This window comes from Lacerta agilis, chromosome 11, assembly GCF_009819535.1.
Source record: "Lacerta agilis isolate rLacAgi1 chromosome 11, rLacAgi1.pri, whole genome shotgun sequence".
Lineage (NCBI taxonomy): Eukaryota > Metazoa > Chordata > Lepidosauria > Squamata > Lacertidae > Lacerta > Lacerta agilis.
Genome location: NC_046322.1, coordinates 13,573,189 through 13,597,704, shown reverse-complemented (window position 1 = coordinate 13,597,704; position 24,516 = coordinate 13,573,189). Strand labels below are relative to the sequence as shown.

Genomic DNA, 24,516 nt, shown 5'->3' with positions numbered 1-24,516 from the left:
AGGAAGGCTCATGGTAATGATTGTACTGAATATTTTGCTGAATTAAGGCCTAAACAAGAGGAGGCCTTGCTATTCCTAACATTTTCAAAATGTCAAAAAATTACATTACCCTATACCTAACACAATTTCTACTGCTATTTTATCGTTTCAGCTTGCAGGATCCCTGTCTGGCATTTTAATGGCACATACAGTAGTCAGAATACAAGATTAGCCAAAATATCAGAAGATATCGGTCTGAATAAAACACTGTCAATAGATACTGGATTTGACTCACAGAGTTCTGTGCAACAAATGGCTCAAGAAAGCTGATGAAGATGCATATCTCTATATGATAAACGTTACAGATGAAATGGGACATCCCCACTGCTACTTATGGGAAAGCCGGTGTGGATTACATTGGCTGACAGTCCTCTTGATGCGCGCTGCAATCCAGAAGCGCAGTTAGATAATGATAGCAATTAATATGAAATATGAGGCTCACCACCACTGAAGCATACATACAGGAGTTACAAAAACAGAGTGTAAATGTAGATGCTCCAAATCAGGTCTGCAATGTGCAGACTTTTAAAACTGTAAGGTGTAGGCCAAAGTTTTAGCAGGGCACCTAATTTATGCTTGCTAATATGAGATGCTCGCCCTTATTAAGATCCAGGAATTGAGCTTCCTTGAGTTTAAACTAATTTACTTCTCAATGCGGCTGAACTGTTTTGCAATTTAACTTTTTTTGCTTTGATCTGCAAAGGATGCTCCAGGGCAGCCTTAGTTCTGGTAAACAACATTGCTTGGGAATCTTCATTGAACATGAAGTTGACCAGAACAAAGGCAAAGTCTAAAAGATTATTAAAATTTCAAATAAAAGGAGGGGAGAAGATTAGTCCGCAAACCAGTAATTTCTTTGTGTGTAGGGTGGGGGGTTGGGGAGGGCTACTTGGAAGGGAAGTGGGTGGTGTCCCTTCCAAGTGGCCCCACCCCGCTCCCATAACTACAGTGGTACCTCTGGTTGCGAACAGGATCCATTCCGGAACCCCGTTCGCAACCTGAAAGGTCCACAACCTGAAGCGCTGAATCTGCGCACGCGATTTAGTGCTTCTGCGCATGCGTGCCGAAACCCAGAAGTAACCCATTCTGGTACTTCCGGGTTCAGCGCGTTCATAACCCGTGGCGAATGCAACCCGCAGCGAACGCAACCCGAGGTATGACTGTACTTCTCCAACAGTTTGCCTTCCTCCAAGGCCAGCTTGTAATAGAATAATGTAAGAGGAAAGGCAAATTGTCAGGGTGGCCACAAATATCTGTTGATTTAATATGTGAGTTCTAATATAACAGACGGATCTAATAAATCTGCACGTGAGAGTACTGCTGCATTGATCAAAGCATATTCTCTTCGTTTCTGGATTTTGTACATGGGTGACATTAGGCACCAATGTAGAAGAGACATTTCCTCCATGCATGAAGGAACACCTTTTCTAAGCCAATACTTTGGATCTGGCAGCTGTGCTGGAGATGGGAGGGTTTACCGGGATTGGATGAACTCTTTCCGGCTTCACTCCGGCCCAGGAAGTGGATCACAGCTTGCCTGATTATTTGGCCAATGGCTGCCATGCCGGTCCCGCCCCTTCGCTTAAAGAAGGTAGATTTCCATGGGGCGCCGAGTATTCCCCCCACCCAAAAAGGGGGTGGTAGGCCAAATAAGTTTGGGAACCTCTGGTCTAAAAGATGCTTACTGAGTGATCTGCTTTAGCTGAGGCAGGAACCATGTGTGAAGGGAAAGCGTCTCTAAGATCTATGTTTCAACACATGGGTTGTCATGAGGGGTCTTCTCACAGAGAGAGGGGTCACAAGTAAATGATGACTGGGCATGACAGATGGGGAAAGGGATGTCAGGGTCTGGGAGTAGAGGAGCATGTGACCACCAACCTACTTTGAACATGAGGACCATGATAGGTCCCCCCCCACTCTGTAGGTCAGTCCAGCACCATGACCCTCAACAGGCCATTGTGGATCTTAACAACTAATCCCCTTGGAATGGCTTTTATTCTTATTGGAGTATTGCCTCTAGTGTTCTTGCCTCTAGCGCCCCTCCCTTGCTGAAAAGAAGACAATGGAATTGTCATTAGTCTCTACACTTTACTTAGGAGACAGCTGTTATCACGGCTTATAATAACAAAAAACAACAGCTCAGCTGGGAAAAAATATGCCTTGATATTGTTCGAACTGACAGCACTATATGATCACAACAGGTATGCAATTGAACATTTAATCAGTATAGCAGGAAGATCATTATCATATTAAAATATTTAATAAGAGGATCATGTCAAAAGTTTCCACTTGAATTCCTTCCAGAGTTACAAAGCAAAATCATATATATATAAAATCTCTCCTGGTCTGAAAGCTAATCTGTACTGTCATTAGCACAATGCTGTATCATTTTTATAGGAGCCATAATTACGTACAATAAGATATAATGCATGTTATTTAGCACAATTTAAAAGGCAATGTGTCTCTATTAAACATGCCTCCAGGATAGAGAGTTTTCTCACATTAATTCCAACTTGTCCTTGCCTTTGCATTTCAAGTATGTGATGTAGAGCAGATTTTCAGTAGTGCACCCTATAAGAATTGCTGTTCCTTTTTTTGCTTTCACAGTGTGCTACACTGAAATCACTACCTGTGCTATTTTATTTAACAGATCTATAACCCACTTTGAAAATTAAAAAAGCAGCTTAGAAAATACGCATCAAAATACAGAAAATATTAGCCTAATCATCTGCTCTAAAATACTGCTCAAAAGCTAGCACTGTCATGAGAACCCAGTACAGTCGTACCTCATGTTGCGTACGCTCCGTGTTGCATAAGTTCGGGATACGCACTCCCGCACCCTGGAAGTTTTTTCCGGAGCATGCAGGAGAACGCGCGACCGGCGGATGCGAACGCTTCTGCGCACTTCGTGTATGCGCAGAAGCGCTCAAATCGTGCGACTTCCGGGTTTTCGGTTTTTTTTTTACATGCGTTCAAGTTACGCATGCCCGCGTTACGCACGGTGACCCGGAACGGATCGCATGCGTAACCCGGGGTTCCACTGTATAGCCTAAATATTGTTGAATGCCACCCCAATCTCTGAGTGGTGTGAGATTCCAGGGGTTCTAGGCCCTTACACAGGATTCGTGTTTCCTTTTCGAATGATGGACAGCGGAGACTGTGGTGTCTTCATGATATATGGTTTATTTACACATATATACAAACTGAGCCTATGATGGAGGGATCCACAGCATTAACACCCCAAGAGGGCCTTGTTCCCCCATAGCCACAGCCTTGGATTTAAACAAAAATCAAACATTGCTTTGTCTCTCAGTCTTTCCAGCTTGCTGCTTTGCTTCTATCTCACATCAGTCCAACCTCTCTTCTCAACTCTGCCTTTTTCTTCTTCGAACTACCTGCCAGTTGAGGAAGGCCCACCCATTTGCTGGCTCGTACAAAGTCACTCCCTTTGCTCTCCTTAATGGCTCACCACTTCACCAGCAAGGTATCTTGGCTATTCCAGGAAGTGACAGGGCTGTTTGAAACTATCAAGGGATAAGGCCTGCCTGATTCTTCCAGCAATTGAGATCCACAACTGAGGGACCACAGCTCGAAAGGCCCTACTCTATGTGCCCAACAGCCTGATAAGTCTTGGCAAGTGGGCACCTATCAAAACCTCTAAAGCTGATCTTCAGGAGCAATAGAACTTTAACACGGCATGGTCCTTACAATTGGATCTTCACATCAACTCTGGTTGGGCAGCAAACCTGCCATAGGCCCTATGGAGATCATAGCATGGGGAGGTGCAGGCTATATGGCCATGTATCGATGTCTCTTGTGGATGCAATCTTGAAGCCATTGCTTTTCCCCACTGCTGGCACCGTTTTTCTTGAATGTTTTCTACCTTGAAGATGCCAGAGTGAAGACAGGAAAACCTGCTTTCTTTTCCTGCACTCACTCCAATCTGGATTATGCCATGTGGAGGGCATAATAGCCACTGCTACCCAAACCATAAGAACAGGTAGTAGAAAAAGGAGGACATGGTTTTCTGAGATGATCCTTCACCATGCCCAAAAGTTGTTGGGAATCTGATGTGAGATACCCACTCAGCGGAAGTTTCCCCCAGTTCCAGTCACCACACAGAGGCAGTTTAAGGTCCAAAATGGTTGACTGCTGCAGAAGATAAGGCTTCAGTAATACCATTCTGGATGTGGATATATACATACAGCTTGTAGGCTTTGCAGACACAGACACACACATATATACAAGTACAAAGTATTTCTGTTGCTCCAGCAGTTCTAAGATGTAACACAGACTTCAATTCTCTTCACAAGACTCACTGACTGACTAATGAACTGACATGCCTTAATCACTTATATAGAGGGCACTAGGCTGTTTCCATAGCAACTGGCTTGGCTGACCATGCACCTGTTGGCTTATCTCAGACACGGAGTGATTTGAGCCCATGAAGGAAACTAACACTTTCCTCCAAGTCCCATTCCTCCAACAAAAGTTGGCACATCTATGAGCTATTCCAAAGAACTTTCAACTTAGTACTGACCATGAGCTTCTGTCCATGATTTTGGTTTAGATAGGAGTCAATGTAAATTAATCCAAACCCTGTAAGTAACTTTCCTAGGTCAGACTATTCATTTGCCTAAAGCCAATAAATTATAGTAACAGGAAGGGATAGGACTTATAACAGCTGCAAAATCTGCTCATCACCAGTCTCTGTGTCCACATGTTTTTCAATTTGTGACCCTACCTGCAGATAGCTGGAAAGCACTCTTGAAGTCCCTTTTTCTTGACTAGTGAACCTTCAAGACAGTACATGATGATGTCCATAACCTATAAGGAAATTTTAAAGCAAATGTTAAGCATACAAAACAAAAGATTTGTAAGAATTTGTAATACTAGGCTTAGGAAGGATCAACTGACAAGCTGGAATGTGTGCAGAGGTGGGTGGACAAAGATGATTAGGAGTCTAGAAACCAAGCCTTATGAGGAATGGTTGAGGGAGTTGGGGATGTTTAGTCTGGAGAAGAAGAAACTGAGAGGAGGTATGATGGTTATCTTCAACTATCTGAAGGGCTATTACATAAAATATTGAGCAAGCTTGTTTTCTGGTGCTTCAGAGGGCATGACTTGAACCAATGGACAAGAAAAAGAGATTCCAACTTTTTAAAAGGAGCTCAGCTCGACTCCACTACCCACAAAACTAGAAAGGGCTGGTCTGGTTGGCAGGATGGCCCCTTTCCTCTTTGGGGAGATAATCTGAAGAAAGGCTTCCGCCTGCACAGCTAGCGGGAGGTGCCAACCCAAGCACCACAAATGCCCTCCAGGAATCTCTGCGGAACAATAAAATCCCCAAAACCAAAAATACAGCAGCACATTTTGAAACATCTTTAGAATCAGGAATACCGTCCCTCTTCAGTCTCCCTCTTGAGAAGGCAGTCTCTTGACTCACAAAATACTGTGCGTCACACCCAGATTCTGCCTTACGCAATCAGACAAAACCTACTACTCATTCAGTGCCACTCATTCCATTCTACTGCCACACCTCCACCCAATCATTCCAACATCTCCCACTCAGTCACCAACTACTATAACCAGTCACTCCTTCCACTCAACAAAAATGAGCTACAAAGCCCATTTTACCTGCCACCTTCTGGATGCCCCACTGCATAACCTTTCTGTGCCTTGAGTTCATTGATTATCTTCATCTACTGTCCCCTCTTCCCTTACCATCTCTGCTTTCTGCCATCTCCCCTTTTCTTGAGTTGATTCTACTCTGGACACCCCTTACCATCTTCTGAACTAGTTCATGAAGTAAATGCAAAGCGACCTGTGTACATTGTTATAAGGTACAAGGAGACCAGGTTGAAGAAGCCTCCATGAAATGACTTGTTCCTTCTCTCTAGCTCACTATATTGTTTTTCCAAACTGTTTAGTGGACAGTCGTGTGTGCTTCATATCCAGCACTGTGGTGACTGCCAAAGAAATGTGGCTTCCCCAGACTGATGCTAGAAGTACTGCAAGGTGAATGGGCTCACCATGCTGTAGCAGTAGTAAGGACAAGTTATCAAGTGGAATCTCCATGTGATAGGCATACAGTATACATTAGGCCAGTATTTTGGCGGGGGCTCTCTGAATTTTTTGACTGAGTCTTTCCTAACCCCAACCAGAGATTGAATCAGGGATCTTTTGAATGCAAAGCATTTTCTCTATCATGAACTACCTCCTCGAAGTGCTTTGCAAAGACTTCAATTTATTTTACCAGCAGGTGAGCCAATGAAAACGTACATCTCTTTTCTTCTAAAAAAAATAACCAGGTCAAACATAGGCACCAATGCCTTCAGCACATTGAAAGGCCTGTGCAAAGGTCACATTCATTGAATTGCCCAACAAGAAACACAAACATGGCTCATAAAATATGGCCTTACCTCTACAAGGAGATCTACAACATCCATAGGCATTTTTTCAATAAGTATTTCAATAACTCTCAGAATTTCTCCTTTGGCCCGAGCCAACGTACTGGTATGAATATTCTGCTGAGATTGAGTATTTGCTTGGAGAGCAGTGTGCCTGTGCACCTGTAAAAAAAAAAAGCAGGATTGTTAGGGATGCTTACATTCAAATTTTTCCCTGGATTTTTGGCTTCCACATTGCTGGTCCTTGTGTGCTAAGGGGCACCAATGTCTTCCCTTTTTGATATCCATCCTTGGCCCTGCCTGCTACTCATAGGACATTTGCTGGAGTCTTCAGTTTGTCTCTCTCTTACAGGTTAGATCTAAAACACCATGCAAAAAGAAATCTCAGTTGGATTGCATGTGCTGTAATTCAGTGAATCCCCACATGCACTAAGGACTGTTGGCAGCTGGGGAAGAGGGGATGGAGGGAATGATCTAGAAGCTGTGGCAAACACAGTATTCTCTAATTCAGTAACTATATCTCTCTCTATAAAATTATCGGAGTTAAAATGGAAGGCAGGTGGAACAGAACGTAGGACAGAGTCATCCCACTGAACACTAATGAAACAGAATGGAGATGGAGAACATCTGCTCATATTTGCAGATTACATGTATTATCTCTATGAAACTCAAGCAATTAATACATTTAACCCTTTCCGTTGGATTCTCACTTTATTTCCTGGCAATAAAGTCACAGCTATGTTTACCAGCACAGGACTTTAGTGATTTTTCTTTCTTAAAGAAAAAAGTACTAGGGAAGCTCTAATTGGTAGTGATTATTTCTCCTAAGTGCTCATAATGAATATCAGTGGGTTCTACCTTATGACTTCCTCCTTTGCAAAGTACATGGGGCGAATGAGGATGTTCACCATGCTAACAGTTCTTACTCTGGATAAACTGATCAGGAATAAGTCTCATGCTTGGTGCATAATTGGCAACCAGGTCAAAATCACAGCTCGCAACTCAGGATGAATTCTCAAGCTGAGTCAGTATGGATTAGTAAATACCGTACATTTCCGTGTAAAAAACTACCCTTTTTACTGTAAAATAATGTTCAAAATTGGGGCTCATCCTATACACATATAGTGCAGAGGAGGGACGGGCGATTGGTTGCAGCCGTGAGCAGGAAGTTGTCAGTGGCGACTGGGTGGGTGATTGGTGGCTGCGGCAAGGGCTGCTGTGGATTGGCTTCCGCTGCATCAATTGTGCTTGCACTCACCAACTGTTGGTGGCTATTGGGCAGACGCTTTGTCAGTCTGGTGAGCTCAACAACTCTGGGCAACCCTCCCCACCCCCAAAAAGCTCAACAACTCTGGGCCATCTTCCCTATTTTCTCAAATATGGGGTGTCTTATACATGGGGGCGTCTTATGGACGGAAAAATACGGTGTAATTTGCATGTGCTGGCAAGCTTTCCCACACAGACAGGGTGGCTCTGAGAATATGTGTAGAGGGACAATGAGCAATAGAGTGGCAAATGCCACTGGGAAGGCAGTGTGCTGGGAAGGAGATCTTATCCCTTCACTCCCAATAGGAACATATACAAAGGTCCTTCATCCCATTTATGTCATATCCTTCATCCATACTCAGAAAGGTAGACCCTGCCAGCTCCCACCTGGGAGCCTGTTTCTTCTTAATAGGGACTTGCCGTCTAAGGCTCTGACCCATGCAAGGGATGGCAGGGGGGCTCTCCATTCCAACTGCAGTGGGGGGGCTAAAGCATCTTCTCCCCTGCATGCTGCCTTGTAAGTAAAAGATGCCTCCCCCCACATATCCACCAGTATATGTGCGGGGGGGGGGGGAGAGCAGATATGAAACTGCATGGTATGTACTACTAAGCAAATGTCTAGTTTGGCTCTAAGTCACAGTGCAGTGTTACAAAAGAATGATTAAATATATGACAGTGTTCTGTTTCTGAGTACAGTAGTTGACAATATTGTCATCAGCTCAGAGCCCGAGGCCCAAATAAATATATACATGAAATTACTCTGCAGATTACTTTATGGATTCGGAGCCTGACTGAAGCACTGTCTGGTTGTTTTCCACCCCTCTTTATACACATATATAATGTGTGTGTCCTAAACACACAAAAACTCGGCAATGTTATATTTTGCACATATATGCCAGTGCACACAAGAAAATGTTCACACACACACACACACACACACACATACATATATGGTGAATCCCCAGATGTTTCTTGTTGTTAAACAAGGAAGTGATTGTTCCTTCTGAAGTGGAGCACAGGGAGCCCTGGAAAAGTTCTTTTGCTCACCTCCTTGGCAATAGTTGTTATGAAGGCGGGTGGTCTGGCCGTGGCAATGAGCGAGAGAGCGTGTCGTGCAGAGCGGGCGGAGTCAGCTGCTGGACTCAGAGGCAGCCCCATTGTGATGCTAATCAGAGATCAGACAAAGAGAGAAGGGAGGGGGGGAAGAGGAAGAAAAGAAGCATTAGAAATATAGAGTGAAAAGATTAGACACAGCTTATAATGTCAGTTCAAGGTCAACGGGAGCACTCAAACAGTTAGAATATAATGGACTTCCAACAATGAGGAGTGATTAGGAGTCAGGGTGTTCTAGCATCTAATACAAAATCAAATAATTAACCGTGAAGATTGAAAACAGTATGTGCATCTGTCCAAAGTGTTAAAAAGGCCTTGTTAACAAATTATCTAGCCGTAGTACTGAATACATATCAAGAACCCGGGCCGACACAAATGTACAGTGTCATGCAAAAGAACTGTACAATTTTATTTCTTGGTTAAAAGTTTTAGAGGCAATATGCACATCACTCTGCAACGATTACTACTGCAATCAGCCAAGTACAGTGGGTCTCTCTCTCTCTCTCTCTCTCTCTCTCTCTCTCTCTCCCCCCCCCTGCCCTGTCCTATCCCGGCGGACAGGGCCAAAGAGCCCTGGAAATACTGACTTCATTTCCATTTGGGCTTGCTGCATTAAGTCAGCTTCTTCCCAAATTCAGCCATTCCAAAGGCAGACCAGCCACCACCAAAAACATGGTGTTCAGGTGCTCCGGACAATATTTATTTGAACACAAAATATCTGGTTGTTTATTGCCATCAGCACCACTGACTTTAGGATACTGGGAAGCACAGGGATTAGTATGTTACGATGAACAACCAGTAAACAATCAGTAATTTATACAGCAGGAAAAAAACCTTCAAATTTAGGATGCTTTCGTTGGCCAACAACTGCGAAAACATCCTTCCTGCTAGTCTCACTTCAGGGTAAGCACCTCAACTGGGCTTGATGTATGGCTAATTCCTAGACATTTGAAAATATAGTTAATGGGTGTAGTAACCTGGAGAGCCAGCTTTGAGTAAGGCATTTGGAACAGTTAAAGCAAGGATCAGCTTTCCTCATCCTCAGTACAGCACTTAACAGTATTTCTCAACCTAAATCTATGTGGAGTAGAGAGAATGTAGAGAGCACAGGAGCCAACTCCTAGGGGCTGTGGGGGCTTTGGCTCCCGCCATAAAATATTTTGGTGGGGTCTGGACCCCCCCACAAAGTTGATAGGCATTCCCATTAAAATGGTATGTGTGCACTGCATCATGTGATCAATTATGTGGGGTGGGGTTTACCTGGCCCCCACAATATTTTATTCAAGTTGGCACCCCTGACACACACACAGAGAACACAAACCTAAGCCAATTGTGGTTTGATACAGGGTACGTTGCAGTTTTGGTAGGCTCCCTTGTCAAGGGAGGAGATAATCTCCGTTTGGGAATTTCTGCTTTATCTATATAATATTTGTAAAACTACCTGGACTCCATTAAGTAACTAGTACTTTATTATCTACTGACAAGCAGATACTATATAATACAATGAAACAGGCCCATTTAATGGTCTGGCCATCATGAGCGGGGCTCCGACTTGCATACTCGCTGCTTCCATTACACCAATTTCCTCCTTCCGTTCCTGGTGTAAATAAACCGCTGTGAGATGTCTAAATGGAGCAACCTCAGGTTTGCTCCAAACAGGAAGCAAAGGAAGAATTAAAAGTGTCCAGCTGTAAGGAGAACACGAGCAAATTCCAAAGCCTGATAATGCCGTCCAGTCCGTAGCTTGAAGACCTGGACGACTCTTCAGCCTGGATTTTAGGCATGTATACTAATTCACACTTCCACAATTCAGCTGGCATTTGTAACTCTAAATCACTGTAAGATCCTTCCCATCTTCTTCTAATCATAAGCGTAGAACCTTTTTTGGTTAAGCTGAATTGCAAGGGCTCAGATCCAAGGAAGGAGGTTGCCATTTCCACTGACTTGCCCCTCAAGGGAGTGTTGGAGGCCTGCAGATGCAAATAGGAAGAGCCTGCAGGATCAGGCCAATGGCCCAGCTAGCCTCGCATCCTGTTCTCACAATGGCCTGCAGGAAGCCTGCAAGCAGGGCATGAATGCAACAGCCCTCTGCCCACTTGCGATTCCCTGCAACTGGTATTCCGAACCATAGTGTCTCTGACAGTGCAGGTATAACACCGTCATTGTGGCTAGGAGATATACACAGCCTCGTCCCCCAGGTTTTACTCTAAACCTCTTTTAAAGCCATCAAAGTTGGTGGGCATCACTGCCTCCTGTGGGAGTGAGTTCCGTAGTTTAACTATGTGCTGCTGCACGAAGAAGTGCTTTTATCTGTTCTGAATCTCCCAACATTTGGCTTTGTTGGATGCCCACGACTTCTGGCGTTATGAGACAGGGAGAAAAAACTTTCCCCCATCCACTTTTGCCATGCCATGCATAAGCTTATAAACTTCTATCGTGTCGCCTCTTCCTCACCTTTCATTTACACTAACAAGTCCCAAATGATGTAACCATTGATGCCCAGAATCAGTTTTGTGTTTGTGTAGGCCAGGGGGTAGGCAACCTAAGGCCAGTGGGCCGGATGCGGCCAAATCGCCTTCTCAATCTGGCCCACGGACGGTCTGGGAATCAGCGTGTTTTTACATGAGTAGAATGTGTGCTTTTATTTAAAATGCATCTCTGGGTTATTTGTGGGGCATAGGAATTCATTCATTCTCTCCCCCCCCAAAAAAATATAGTCTGACCCACCACATGGTCTGAGGGACGGTGGACCGGCCCACGGCTGAAAAAGGTTGCTGACCCCTGGTGTAGGCACTGAATACAGTAAGGATGTTGGGCAGGAAAGAGCCCTGTTCTCTGAGCTAACACTTCTTTAAAAAAACAAAAACCCAAAACATTCATTTGCAATGTCACTTAGCACAACGCTGCTTACAGTTAAAAAAATTGTCGGCTGAGAATTCTGTTAGGTAACATGATGGAATGAAGAAAGAGGAGAAACAAACTTCCCTCTCTATTTTTTAAAGATGAGGAAAAGTCTAGAAAGAAGATAGAATGAGAGTTGGAGCTCATGATTTTTTTTACATTTGGGAAAAGGGGGTACAGAATCCCTGTACCTTCTTATCAAACTGGGTGACTTCAACACTTACTCATTTACCCAAGACCCTTTTACTGCCTCGGATCAAGCAGAATGAGCAAGTAGCATTTTTAATAGGGTTATCAACAATTCAAGTATTTTCCTTTCAAATGATTCGCTGCGCTGAAATGTATTTGCATGGATAAATAAACAAAGTATCCAAACCTTAACATGAATGCCTTTTCGAGATGCTGAAGCATAAATTAACTCACACGTTGGTTTTTTTTTCTAGAAAGTCATCGAAATAACCTCAGAATCAAACAAAGGAGTTACCAGGCCACTAGTTGCAACTTACCTTCACAAATCAATCAACTTAAACTTTAGTGGATTAATCTGTTGATTGATGTCAACAGCTGTACGGAAAGCCATGGCGCACCCTTGGAATGGCACACATGTCTAAAGATTCACGAAAAATTGGAAGCTCCTCCCAGATCAATGCCCTACTCAAGCCTCCTCCTATCTCTTTCTTCTGCACACATACCCCCTTGCAGCTACGGGATAAACTTGCAAAATGTTGTACTTATGAACCTTCTGAGTGCAGCCCTGGAAAGAGGCAGCTGTATTAAAAAGGGGACATGCAAAGTTCTAATAATTTCTGTCCTAAGAAAGATCTGTATGTGTTTCTGCCAACAGCACTCTCCCTCCTCCTGTTGGGCAAAGCATGGATTCCCCCCCACCCCGAAAAAGCAACAGGCTCCTTGTTAATTCATTAATGACACTCTGTAGTGTTAGTATGTGGCCAGAGATTAACCTCCTCCTATAGCTGGGCCAGCTGGTCTGTCAGAGCAAGAAATGTGCATGAAGGAGCAGGCATACTGCACCAAGTCAGAAGACCAAAATAGAGGCAGATGCAAAGCTAAGATGGGCAAGGAAGAGCCAGGCTGGTCCCAGTGCTTAATATTTTATTGAGGAGTTTACTCTTCCACATCATTAACACTACGAGGGGGGCTGCCTACCACTCCCATCTACACACAGATTGCTGTTATGCAAGAAGCCATATTTATAAAATGCTACGGGTTTTACTGTTAAAAGAAATCTGTAGCATGAATATGACATTGATTGGGAAGGGACAGGGCCAAAGCTTGGTGCAAGCAAAAGATCCTAGGTTCAGTTTTTTGCATCTCCTGTTATGAAGACCAGGCAGCAAGTATGATAACCTTCTCTGCTGGAGACACTGGAGAGCCACTTCTGGTTATGGTACACTATAGTAGGCTGGATGGATCCCTATGTAGTCCCGAAACATCTGGTGGGCCGGAGTTTGCCTATGCCTGCCCTAAATGGTTTGAAACCTGAATACCGAAAATAGCATCTCCCCCAATATCAACTACCCAGACCCTACAATCTGCAGGTGTGACAGGGCATTTTCAGTGGTGGTTCCCTGTTTTTCAAATGCCATCCCTATTCAGGTGTGTCTGTCGACATCAGGATTCACTTTAAGGAGAAATCTGAAAATATTCCTATTTCCCTAGACATTTTGGTGGGTGAGGAACTCTGTTCTTTGCAACTCTGAGATCCCTGGGCGGATGTTTTTAAATGCAGTTGTTTTTGGACTGTTTGGCACCCTAGGGTGGGACATAAAGTCAGCAAATAAATAAATTGCATGTGTTGTCCTCTGCCCCAGCTCAATCAATGATGATATAATCTCAACCTTTAACTTATTAGTATTTTCACACTGAAACCATATTTTAAGCCCCCCCCCACTACAACCAATATAGTTAACAAGTTACAGTACTTAAAGGGCACAAAGGTGGGAATTTTTTTGGGGGGGTGGGATTCTTTCTTTTCAGTTGAAAAATATGAAAACACAAGACTTACAAACACTACGACAAAAAGGGTTTCCATAAGGTCACTTAAAGATGATAGAAGGGTAGAAACATTCCTTCCAACCCCCCTAAAAAAACACACACACACCACCCAGTGGCACAACCCAAAGCATATACATGTTTGTCTCAACACACGAGATACTTAATTTGTAAAAAAAAAAAAAAAAAAAAAAATGTTCATAAGTATGTAAACTTGAGAGCCAGTGTGGTGTAGTGGTTAAGAGCGGTAGACTCGTAATCTGGGGATCCGGGTTCGCGTCTCCGCTCCTCCACATGCAGCTGCTGGGTGACCTTGGGCTAGTCACACTTCTCTGAAGCCTCTCAGCCCCACTCACCTCACAGAGTTTGTGGGGAAGGAAGGGAAAGGAGAATGTTAAGCAGCTAACATTAAAAAAATAAATAAATGACTCCATTTATTTCTGATGCTAGCAATTCAGAGGCACAAAGGCTGTAGCCCCACTTACCCAAGAGTAAGTCCCCCTGACCTCAATACGGCTTATTTCTGAATACACATGTAGGAGGCGCCATTATATGCACAAACATTTTATTGCTGGGCAACTGGGTTGTAGAACTTTTTTGTTTATTACGAGGAAATCACTAATTTCCCTTCCCCCCCAAAAAATATGACCACTCCATTCAACTCAGAAGGACAAACGAGCCCTTCATGAATTCCTTGGGTAGGAAATATCTAAGCCTTCGTATCTGACATTCATATCCTGCAATCTCTCCACTGGCTCCCAGGTTCTCTCACTCGCAATCAGATATATTTTTCCTTATATATATTTTTGTACGATCGGAGTCTATATGTTGCTTGCCATCATCGATTAATGCAGCCTGAAGACAGAAAGGGCTCTCACTGCCACCAGGGTCTGTTTCGATGCAATTTCCGTCAAAATGGATGGGAGCTATGCAGGAACGGTACTGATAAATTGCACCCCCTCAAAAAAACCAAAAACCCACCACTTAAAAAAAATAAATTAAAAGCCGGTGCTTAATTATACAAAAGTGTGCAAGAACAAACTGTACAGAGTAATCTGAATCAAACTGCAGCTTATAATTCAAAGGAGGGAAATTATGGGCAACAAAGATCCCTACAGATGTCCAAGCCTAGAAATCAAAGCCTAATTAATGCTAGAAAAATACTCTTAATCCTCCTGTGCAGTTCCACTCAACATATCTTCCACAGTCTAATCTCTCTCTTTTTTGGGGGGAGGTGAGAGGCACAAGATGGCAGGGGGAGCGAGATGGGTTAGACCTCGGCACAGGAGAAAATTCAAAGCTCGGCCGAACACTGCAGCTTGGGCGATGTATTTTATTCAGTGTGCACGCACACACAGATGCGCACCGAACACACAAAAAGATAAACACCGCGTGTGTTTTTCTTTGTCAATAAATGTGGAGTGGTTTCCCCCTTCCCCCCACCCCCTCGGAACCACACGCTCGACATAAAAGCTCCTTTATAAACCATGCTTAACATCACAGACAGAAGCGAGGCAGCTGTGCGCTCTTATTGTTGTGCACGGTAAATCAGGCACAAAAAAGGGGCAGCTCAGCAGGGCACCGGGAGGGTAAGATGCACACTTAACCCCCTGTACACTTTGTTGCTCCATTTCTTTCCATCTTAAGTCCCTCTGCAAGCCAGTACTGTACCTGTCACGGATGTAACAGGCCGTTTTCAATCTAAATCTTGTTATGGATTAATAAGCAAACACTTTCTCGCTTATTATGCAATTTATCATGATGAAAATTGCATTGGTCTCCTCAAGGCTACATGCTGATACATTCATTTATTCAGCAGCTCTGTATACAGGGAGCAATACTAATCTTTATGACAGCTAGAGATGCGCTAGGAAGCTGAAAATAGAATCCTTAATAATAATAATAATACTAATAATAATAAGCAACTATAAATGGTCCTCATGAAAGCTGTATTTAAAGATACAGACAGCAACATGCCTACTTCCCAAAGAGACAAGATTTTACTTAAAACATTTCAAGCTGGTACCAACACTTTACAGTATATGCGTTACCTCTTTCACTTTACCAGAAAACACACTGAAAAGGTTGTGCTGAATATTCATCTCTGCATTATGTACACAAAAAGTCCAAGTCATTTGATGACTCAGAATGATGACTAGGAATATTCATATAAGACAAGCAATTGTGCAGGTCTGTTTCGTTGACATGGTAATCTACCTCAATCACATGATATCGAACAGGATTTTTTTTAATAATAAAAAACTTAATGGAAGGAAAGAGTAGCTATTACTATTCTTACAGTAATATAATTACAGAATTGAAGAAAAATGGTTGATTTCAAAATTATAGGAGAGATGGTGTGCATATGTTGTGTGTTTGTGTTTGTGTGTGTGTGTGTGTGTGTAAAAAAATAATTTAATGTAAACACAGTACCAACTGCATGGAAGGATCAGAATTAAATGTTACATCTTTTACATTCATATAAATGAATTTTTAATAGAATGTGTAAGAACAGTTTATTCCTTTTCAAAAGATGAGAGTTAGGGCTCTTTGTGCAGTGATAATCTAAATTTAAAAGAAAAAGAAACAGCTAAATCGTTGAAACTTTGAAATCAGCTGGAATTACTGGAGACTTATTGAAGGATTCTACACATATGCTACAGAGTAAGTACTATCGGTTGTGTTATGCTGCAAAACGATTCTGTGGGGCACACAAAGAAATCCCGATTTCTACCATGGCACATCTGAATTTCTTTTCATGGCAAACTGCAGTGCCAAGGCTGCAGGCAGAAATGCAGTTTTTTTCAATCTTCTTCTTTTTGCCTGTTATCTGCTCCATAAATAATTAAAATGAATGCATGGAAAATTCATCAGCAGTATGAGAGGGGGAAAGTATACTGAGAGCTTGAGAGAAAACTGTGCAACTGTCGTTCTCATACGTGCAAGAGTGTGTTGCCTCATCCATGACATTTATAGTCTCAGATGCTTGAACATGCCTCAGAATATAATTTTTGAGCTAGGCGTGCACAGATCAAAACACATTCTTGTCACAGAGATGACTTTATTGTCTTTTTCTTTAGGCAAGGCACATGAATTGCTAACACAGCAGCAGAACTAGAGGGTAATACCTGATTGTTCTTTTCCCCAACCAAAATATAGCCTGCTACTTAACTTTTTAAAAATGATTTCTGCTTTTAGCAAGTTCTTTTTTTAATTATGTGGTTTATGTATTGTACATTATTATTTATTGTATTATTTTCGTTTTTGTAAGCTGCTCTGAGTACTCACCAAGCAGAAGACAGAGGGCAGAGGCATTCAATATTCTTAATAGTAATACTAATAAAAATATCGCTATCAGAAAGAATGGTGACATACAGTGGTACCTCGGGTTAAGAACATAATTCGTTCTGGAGGTCCGTTCTGAAACTGTTCTTAACCTGAGGTACCACTTTAGCTAATGGGGCCTCCTGCTGCTGCCGCGTAATTTCTGTTCTCATCCTGAAGCAAAGTTCTTAACCCGAGGTACAGTACTATTTCTGGGTTAACGATTCTGTAACCTGAAGCATCTGTAACCCGAGGTACCACTGTATTGTGCTACAAGCATCAAACAAAGGGATTAAAGAAAAAGATGAAACAAAGTTTGCTTAACAGACTTGGCATTGGAAGCAAAAATTAACAAATGGTCAGCTCTGAACAAACTTTTCATATACCGGTAATTTTTAAATAGCAAGGAGCAATAAGAGGCTTACACCTACACATTGTTATATTTTGTGATTTTAGATCACTTTGGTTTTATTAAGTGGCATAAATGTATTTGTGACTAGAGATCTGGTATGCTCTGCTTTAGTTGCTTATAAAAATCAGGGCAACTAAATCAAAGTTTGTAAGTTAAAATGATTAACCATGTATATACTGGAATGAAATGTAATTTTTTAAAATGCAAGTCTGTAGTTTGGTGTCATTTTTGTTGTTGTTCTGGCCTTCTGCCTAGAATAACAACAATTGCCTGACAAACTTACGTTGTGCTAGGGAAGAAGTGAACACCCAAATGTGTTGATTTCCCCTCCAAGTTAAAGTACAATTTTAACTGGCCAACAAAACAGTAATCAGAGATCATGCTTTTTCATCACGGAGGATGTGAGCAGAAGAGCAATTATGAACGCTTTTTACAAAAGCAGGCATGTATCTATATAAGAGAATACAATCCTGCCCAATAGTGCAGGAAAATGTCCCTGTGGGTTTTAAGAGGCAGCTGAAAGCAGCTATGAATTAAAGCACTTGACCATCCTAATAGCTGAACAATATTTTTTATATTTCATCTTACAAGGAAAGGTTGTGCTCACAATGAAAACACCCACTGCTGCTATATTCCCACCTCCCCCTCTTTTAAAAGTACATGGTTATATTGATTGCCTTTACCCCAAGGATTTATCAGATACATCTGTTTATAAGATATAACTTGTTCACATATTTCCATGAACTAAACAAGTCTTAAGCAATGAAACTCAAAACATTTATACAGATGATCCGATATCATTTTAATTGACTGTGTTTTCTATCTATTTAAACTGAAGAATGTGAGATTGAGGACAGTGTACATTTAAGGAATTTCCCCCGTATCTATCTATCTATCTATGGAAAAAGGTTGTCTTGAAATATTTTTTACCTAGGCAAAGAAGAAACAAAACAAAAGCCACACACCCAAGAAGATTGCAAGTGTGTGTGCGTGTGTATGACATTACTATACTTTAAAAACTACAGCAGGTGGATCCCCCTTTCCCAAAGTAATCCGGATACATAAAATAATAATCAAAACCTTGCTTTTGTTTTAGTTTTTAGAAAATATGGTGTTCTTTTTAAAGGAAGTCATAAAGTACACCAAGTCATTTCCTTCAACCTGCACAACAAGACCGAGTTATCAGTTTTAGAACTGTTGCATGGAATTTGAACTAGCTATTCATATTTATTTACTGTAATATTATGCTCGCCAGTCTGCCCTAGTACTAGAGTAAGAGAGAATACAACCCTCTTCATGCATCTTACATGTGAAGCGAGTGGGATCCAGCCCACTAGCAATGTTCCTTTGATATCAATGCACACACCAGCTGCGTTCCCTGCTGGCCATGGATTCACTCCAATATGAATGCGGACAGAAGCCCTGGACAATCAAAGTTGCTGTTCACACGGAAGAAACCATACATGCGTGTAGATGTGCAAGGCAAATGTGTGGCTGGCATGGGGCACGACTGGTGTGCACCTGGGTGCATGATTGTGACTGCATACCTAGCAGTCACAATCCAGCTTGGTCTCCCACACGTATCCTCTTCAAGTACGTGCCTGAAGAGGACTTTTGTCTTAGCGTAAGCAGATTGATTGGAGGAGATTAACGAAAAGGCAAGGAAACCTATACATGAATAAAAAGTATTGATTCTTTCCCATTTTACATGTAGTATGGAGCCATATTTGAAAGATGGGTGTCACTAGATCACACCTAATACATCGAAAGTGCACAACAAAACATACTAATTTTGAACATGTGTTTGGACAATAAAAAGAGCAGGACCTTTGATGTTGCCCATCAACAATGGGCACCACCTGGCACTAGATGGGGCAGGCACACAAGGCCTCAGTGTCTTCCCCACTATGGTGAGACATAATGTATTCCTATTAAAATCCTAATAACTGTTGCTAAATTTGCACCTATACATGTTGATCAAGGGCTTGGAAACCAAGTCCTATGAGGAACGGTTGATGGAACTTGGAAGTTTAGCCTGGAAAAGAGGAGATGTGGTAGCCATCGACAAATATCTAAAGGGCTGCCACATGGAAGATGGAGTAAGCTTGCCTTCTCCTGCTCTGAAGGCTAGGACCTGAACCAACAGCTTCAAATTACAGGAAAGGAGATTCCGAGTGAACAGAAGAACCTTCTGACAATATGAGTGGTTAGACAGTTGGAACAGTTCCCTCAGGAGATTGTGAACTTTCCTTCCTTGGAGGTTTTTAAGCAGAGGTTGGATGACCACCTGTCATGGCTGCTTTAGTTGGGTCTAGTTGGCCCTCAGGACCCCTTACAACTCTACTATTCTATGATTCTATATAAATTACCATATGCTGATTTTATGCAAATTGCTATCCTCTATTTGTGTATGTGAGAATCAAACCCCCTTTTCTGGCAATGTGTAACTGGGCCCCCTAGACCTTGGTGTTACTGGATATCTCAACCAAAACCATGTGAAATGAAACCAATCACTACTACCACCTCACACACACACACCCTGACAACACATACCAAATTATTGGGTGAAGTACATACTTTGCAAGTTGCTTCTCAGCATCGGCACAGAGCTCCAACAGGCCCATCAGCACAGCAGAGACATCCATATAAGGCTCCCATACCGTAAACCCTCGTCCTATGAGATCAATGGCAGTTCTTCTGATGGTGCTGTGTGGCGGAAGTTTTGGGCTGGGAGGCTGCAGCAGAAGATACGTCAAGGCCTTGCCTGCCACACAAGAAACATTAGAAAGCCAGGGTCAGGAAAAAGAGATCAAACACAGATTACTATGATCTAGAGAGAGCCCCCCCAAGAGATTCCCACATACAATTCCCAGAGTCCCATGGGAAGAGGGACTGACCATTAAACCGTTCCAGGAATTGCAGATTAACAGCTCTCAGCATCCTTAACAGACTAAAATTCCCAACACTCTTTGGAAAAAGTCACGACAGAATTATAGTGGTTAAGGCAGCATGATAGTGGTTTTGATGTATTGTGTGGACAGGGAAAATTACAAATTTTATGGATTCTGGTGAGAAATGCTATTTCTGAGCATGTTCAAGATGGCCATGCCTTAAGGATGAAGCAGGTAAGCGCTCTCCTGTTCCCAGCAATCTCTCACCACCAGTTCCAACCCACCTCAGAAGGGTGTGTGTGTAATTGGTGAGTGAGGAGAGGCAGAGGGAAGATTGGGGCAAATTCCTTGAGGTTTACTTTTTCCCAAGCCCCCTCTTTTCCAAAACAAGCAACTCCACCCTAAAATCACGTACTCCGAAAGACCTGTGTTCTTGAGAATATCAGGTGAACGTTTGGAAGAACTACACATGAGGTCGGGGAAGTAACCTGCTGCCTGGTCACTCAAGACGTACTCAAAAACCAACTTCAAAACAAGCAAACGAAATAGAAAAAACAGCTTTGGCCGTTAATGTCAGCTGCTTTTTAATCAGCTTTCAACGCAGCGGTGGAGAAAGGGGGAGAAGGCAATACTTTAATGAGAATACACGCACGGTCTTTAATGACTCCTTAACAACATGCCGGTGACATCATCCGAGAAACCACTAGCTAGCCTTTAAATCTTAACCCCATGAATGTGTCTGATGAATATGCTGCACAACCATGCACTTAATTTTCTTCAAAACACAACTTCTGACTCAGAGACACTGCTTCCCCAGTTCCTTCTTCAACAGCAGACAGATTAAGAGGTTTCCCTCTCAGTAAAAATCCCTTTTTATAACATTTTATTAATTTTCCAACAAAAACATAAACAAAACAAAACAAACAATAATAAATATAAAAACAAAAACAAAACAAAACAAAACAGACTGTCTTCCCTCTATTCCCTTCCTTGGTTCCATTGTATATCAACGTACTACATGTCCATTATAAAGTTTTAACCATTTGAATTACATTGTCCATTCATAATAAAATTACAAGTATTCTTCCTCTCAATACAAATTCCTGACCTAATAACGAAAACTCAGAAGCGGAACATTTGTAGAAAGAAGAAGAAGAAGAAGAAGAAGAAGAAGAAGAAGAAGAAGAGGAGTTTGGATTTGATATCCTGCTTTATCACTACCCGAAGGAGTCTTAATGCGGCTAACATTCTCCTTTCCCTTCCTCCCCCCACAACAAACACTCTGTGAGGTGAGTGGGGCTGAGAGACTTCAGAGAAGTGTGACTAGCCCAAGGTCACCCAGCAGCTGCATGTGGAGGAGTGGAGACGTGAACCCGGTTCACCAGATTACGAGTCTACCGCTCTTGACCACTACACCACACTGGCTCTGAAAATGTTTTTATGTTATTAATTTATAATATTTATGGGTCACTTTCCCATCTAAAGCTTATTCAAGGCGGTTTACAAAGCAACAGATAAAAATGCAATTCAAATGATAATAAAATAGAAAATAATACAAAACCTCCCATTAATAAAAGCAGCAATAATATGCTTGCAGCTCGAAGAGAAAACCAGATACTTTTATTTTTTTACATGACTATCAACCCAAAGGTTGAAATAGCAGAATAGAGAATAATGAACAAGTCAGTGCAAATAAGTAGGTCTTCAAGACCAGGAGTGTGGTGCGTAATTGGGGAGGGGTGTCAGCTGGCAGTGAATTCCAAGTCATCGGAGAAACCTCTCTCACACCAGTGCCTGTCAATTTCACTGAACTTAGTGGTGGGGGGAAAGCCCTGATCTTGCTCCTTTTAACTGGCTTTGAACTCAGCTGCAAATTACTTTCTTCTTCCTCTTCTAGGGAAAGTTTTGTGTTGTTTTTACTTTGCTGTTTTAATAATTGCATTTTGCATTTTAAATATTGCATATTCTTTCCTTTTATTTTACAAGCCACCTCACCTAGAGAATTGTATTCATTTGTGGTCACGCATACCTGAAAATTAATATCACATTCTTGGCTTATTCAACACAGGTTCATGTTGCTGTTTTTAACCTTTAAATCCATGCCAACCTGCCTGCACATTAAAATAAATGACTGAAGCTCATCTTATTTCCCCGCCACTACATTCAATAAAATATATCAACAACCTCAGATATGCTGATGATACAACCTTGATGGCAGAAAGTGAGGAGGAATTGAAGAACCTTTTAATGAGGGTGAAAGAGGAAAGCGCAAAATATGGTCTGAAGCTCAACATCAAAAAAACTAAGATCATGGCCACTGGTCCCATCACCTCCTGGCAAATAGAAGGGGAGGAAATGGAGGCAGTGAGAGATTTCACTTTCTTGGGTTCCATGATCACTGCAGATGGTGACAGCAGTCACGAAATTAGAAGACGCCTGCTTCTTGGGAGAAAAGCAATGACAAACCTAGACAGCATCTTAAAAAGCAAAGACATCACCTTGCCGACAAAGGTCCGTATAGTTAAAGCTATGGTTTTCCCAGTAGTAATGTACGAAAGTGAGAGCTGGACCATCAAGAAGGCTGATCACCGAAGAATTGATGCTTTTGAATTATGGTGCTGGAGGAGACTCTTGAGAGTCCCATGGACTGCAAGAAGATCAAACCTATCCATTCTCAAGGAAATCGGCCCTGAGTGCTCACTAGAAGGACAGATCCTGAAGTTGAGGCTCCAGTACTTTGGCCACCTCATGAGAAGAGAAGACTCCCTGGAGAAGACCCTGATGTTGGGAAAGATGGAGGGCGCAAGGAGAAGGGGACGACAGAGGCTGAGATGGTTGGACAGTGTTCTCAAAGCTACTAACATGAGTTTGGCCAAACAGCGAGAGGCAGTGAAGGATAGGCATGCCTGGCGTGCTCTGGTCCATGGGGTCACGAAGAGTCGGACACGACTGAACAACAACAACAACAACGTTCAATGAAACTGGCCTGGCAATATATCGCTAATCATGATGTGTGTGTGATGCAAAAATCACAATGTGGGGGGAAACCATGAAGCCAGCCAATGCTTCTCTCGATTCCTGCAACCCCTTTTAATTCTGTTGGCTCAGCTCTCCCCTGCCTCATGCAGGAGGCAGTGAATCACAACAGCAGGCAAAAATCATGATGCAGGAAAAACCATGAAGCCAGCCAATGACTCTACGTGGCTCCATCCTTATTCCAGACATCATGATACGTTGGTATATCATGATTTTTTGCTGGCGATATACCACAGTGCTGAAAACCAGATGCAGTGGTACCTTGGTTCTCAAACACCTTGGAACCCTAACACTGCAAACCTGGAAGTAAGTGTTCCGGTTTGCAAACTTTTTGATTTGAGTGCCATACTGTACTTCCGTTTTAAGTGTTATGCTGAGGTCTGCCTGTTTTTGCTATTTATTTTGCGTTTTTATTTTTGCGGCTCTTTTTGTTTTGTTTTTGTGACACTGTGGAACCCAGTTCAGCTACTGATTGACTGACCGTGTGACTGCAGTACATGGTTTATCGCTTTCATTTTATGGATCAATGGTCTCGTTAGATAGTAAAATTCTTGTTAAACTGCTGTTTTTAAAAGTCTGGAATGGATGAATCCATTTTGCATTACTTTCTATGGGAAAGCGCGCCTTGGTTTTGGAACGCTTTGGTTTTGGAACGGACTTCCGGAATGGATTAAGTTTGAGAACCAAGGTACCACTGTATTGCCCAGCCCTAGTCTTCACCCGTGGGCCTTACTTTTTGCTACGATTTTGCAAAGTGCAGGGCTGGTTTAGAGAAACACTGGATCTTTCCTCCTTACAGCTCTTTTCTTCGCTGATCATACATGGTAGATCTTGGCTTTGGCTTGAAGATGGGAGTGGCTCTTCTATGACCACACCGCCAAACCGATGCTGGACAAAAAGAACCTTCCGCCATGCTGCGCGTACATGCACAAAAGAGCCGAGTGTAGATAAAGAAGAAACGGTTGCCAAAACGGCTGCTGACATCCTCAGATGAAGAGTCAAGCGAAGAAAAGAATGCCACATTAAAATAACGTTGCAATTAATTAGTAGCTCAATTATGGTTGCATCCTCTGGAGATTCCTTATTATAAGCACTTTAAAACCAAATTAGT

At 42.4% G+C, this 24,516-nt stretch overlaps 1 protein-coding gene across 4 annotated transcripts in view; it reads right to left on the bottom strand.

Annotated features, from left to right (window-relative positions):
* The window catches only part of WDR7 (WD repeat domain 7), a 212,238-nt gene that overhangs the window by 50,683 nt on the left and 137,039 nt on the right, over window positions 1-24,516 (bottom strand). For all 4 annotated transcript variants that reach the window (XM_033164543.1, XM_033164545.1, XM_033164544.1 and 1 more), the window contains 4 exons: window positions 20,056-20,242; window positions 8,763-8,880; window positions 6,462-6,611; window positions 4,784-4,866 (listed from right to left, as the gene is read on the bottom strand). In XM_033164543.1, coding sequence (XP_033020434.1) covers window positions 4,784-4,866; window positions 6,462-6,611; window positions 8,763-8,880; window positions 20,056-20,242 — 538 coding nt within the window. The remainder of the gene's footprint in view (window positions 1-4,783; window positions 4,867-6,461; window positions 6,612-8,762; window positions 8,881-20,055; window positions 20,243-24,516) is intronic.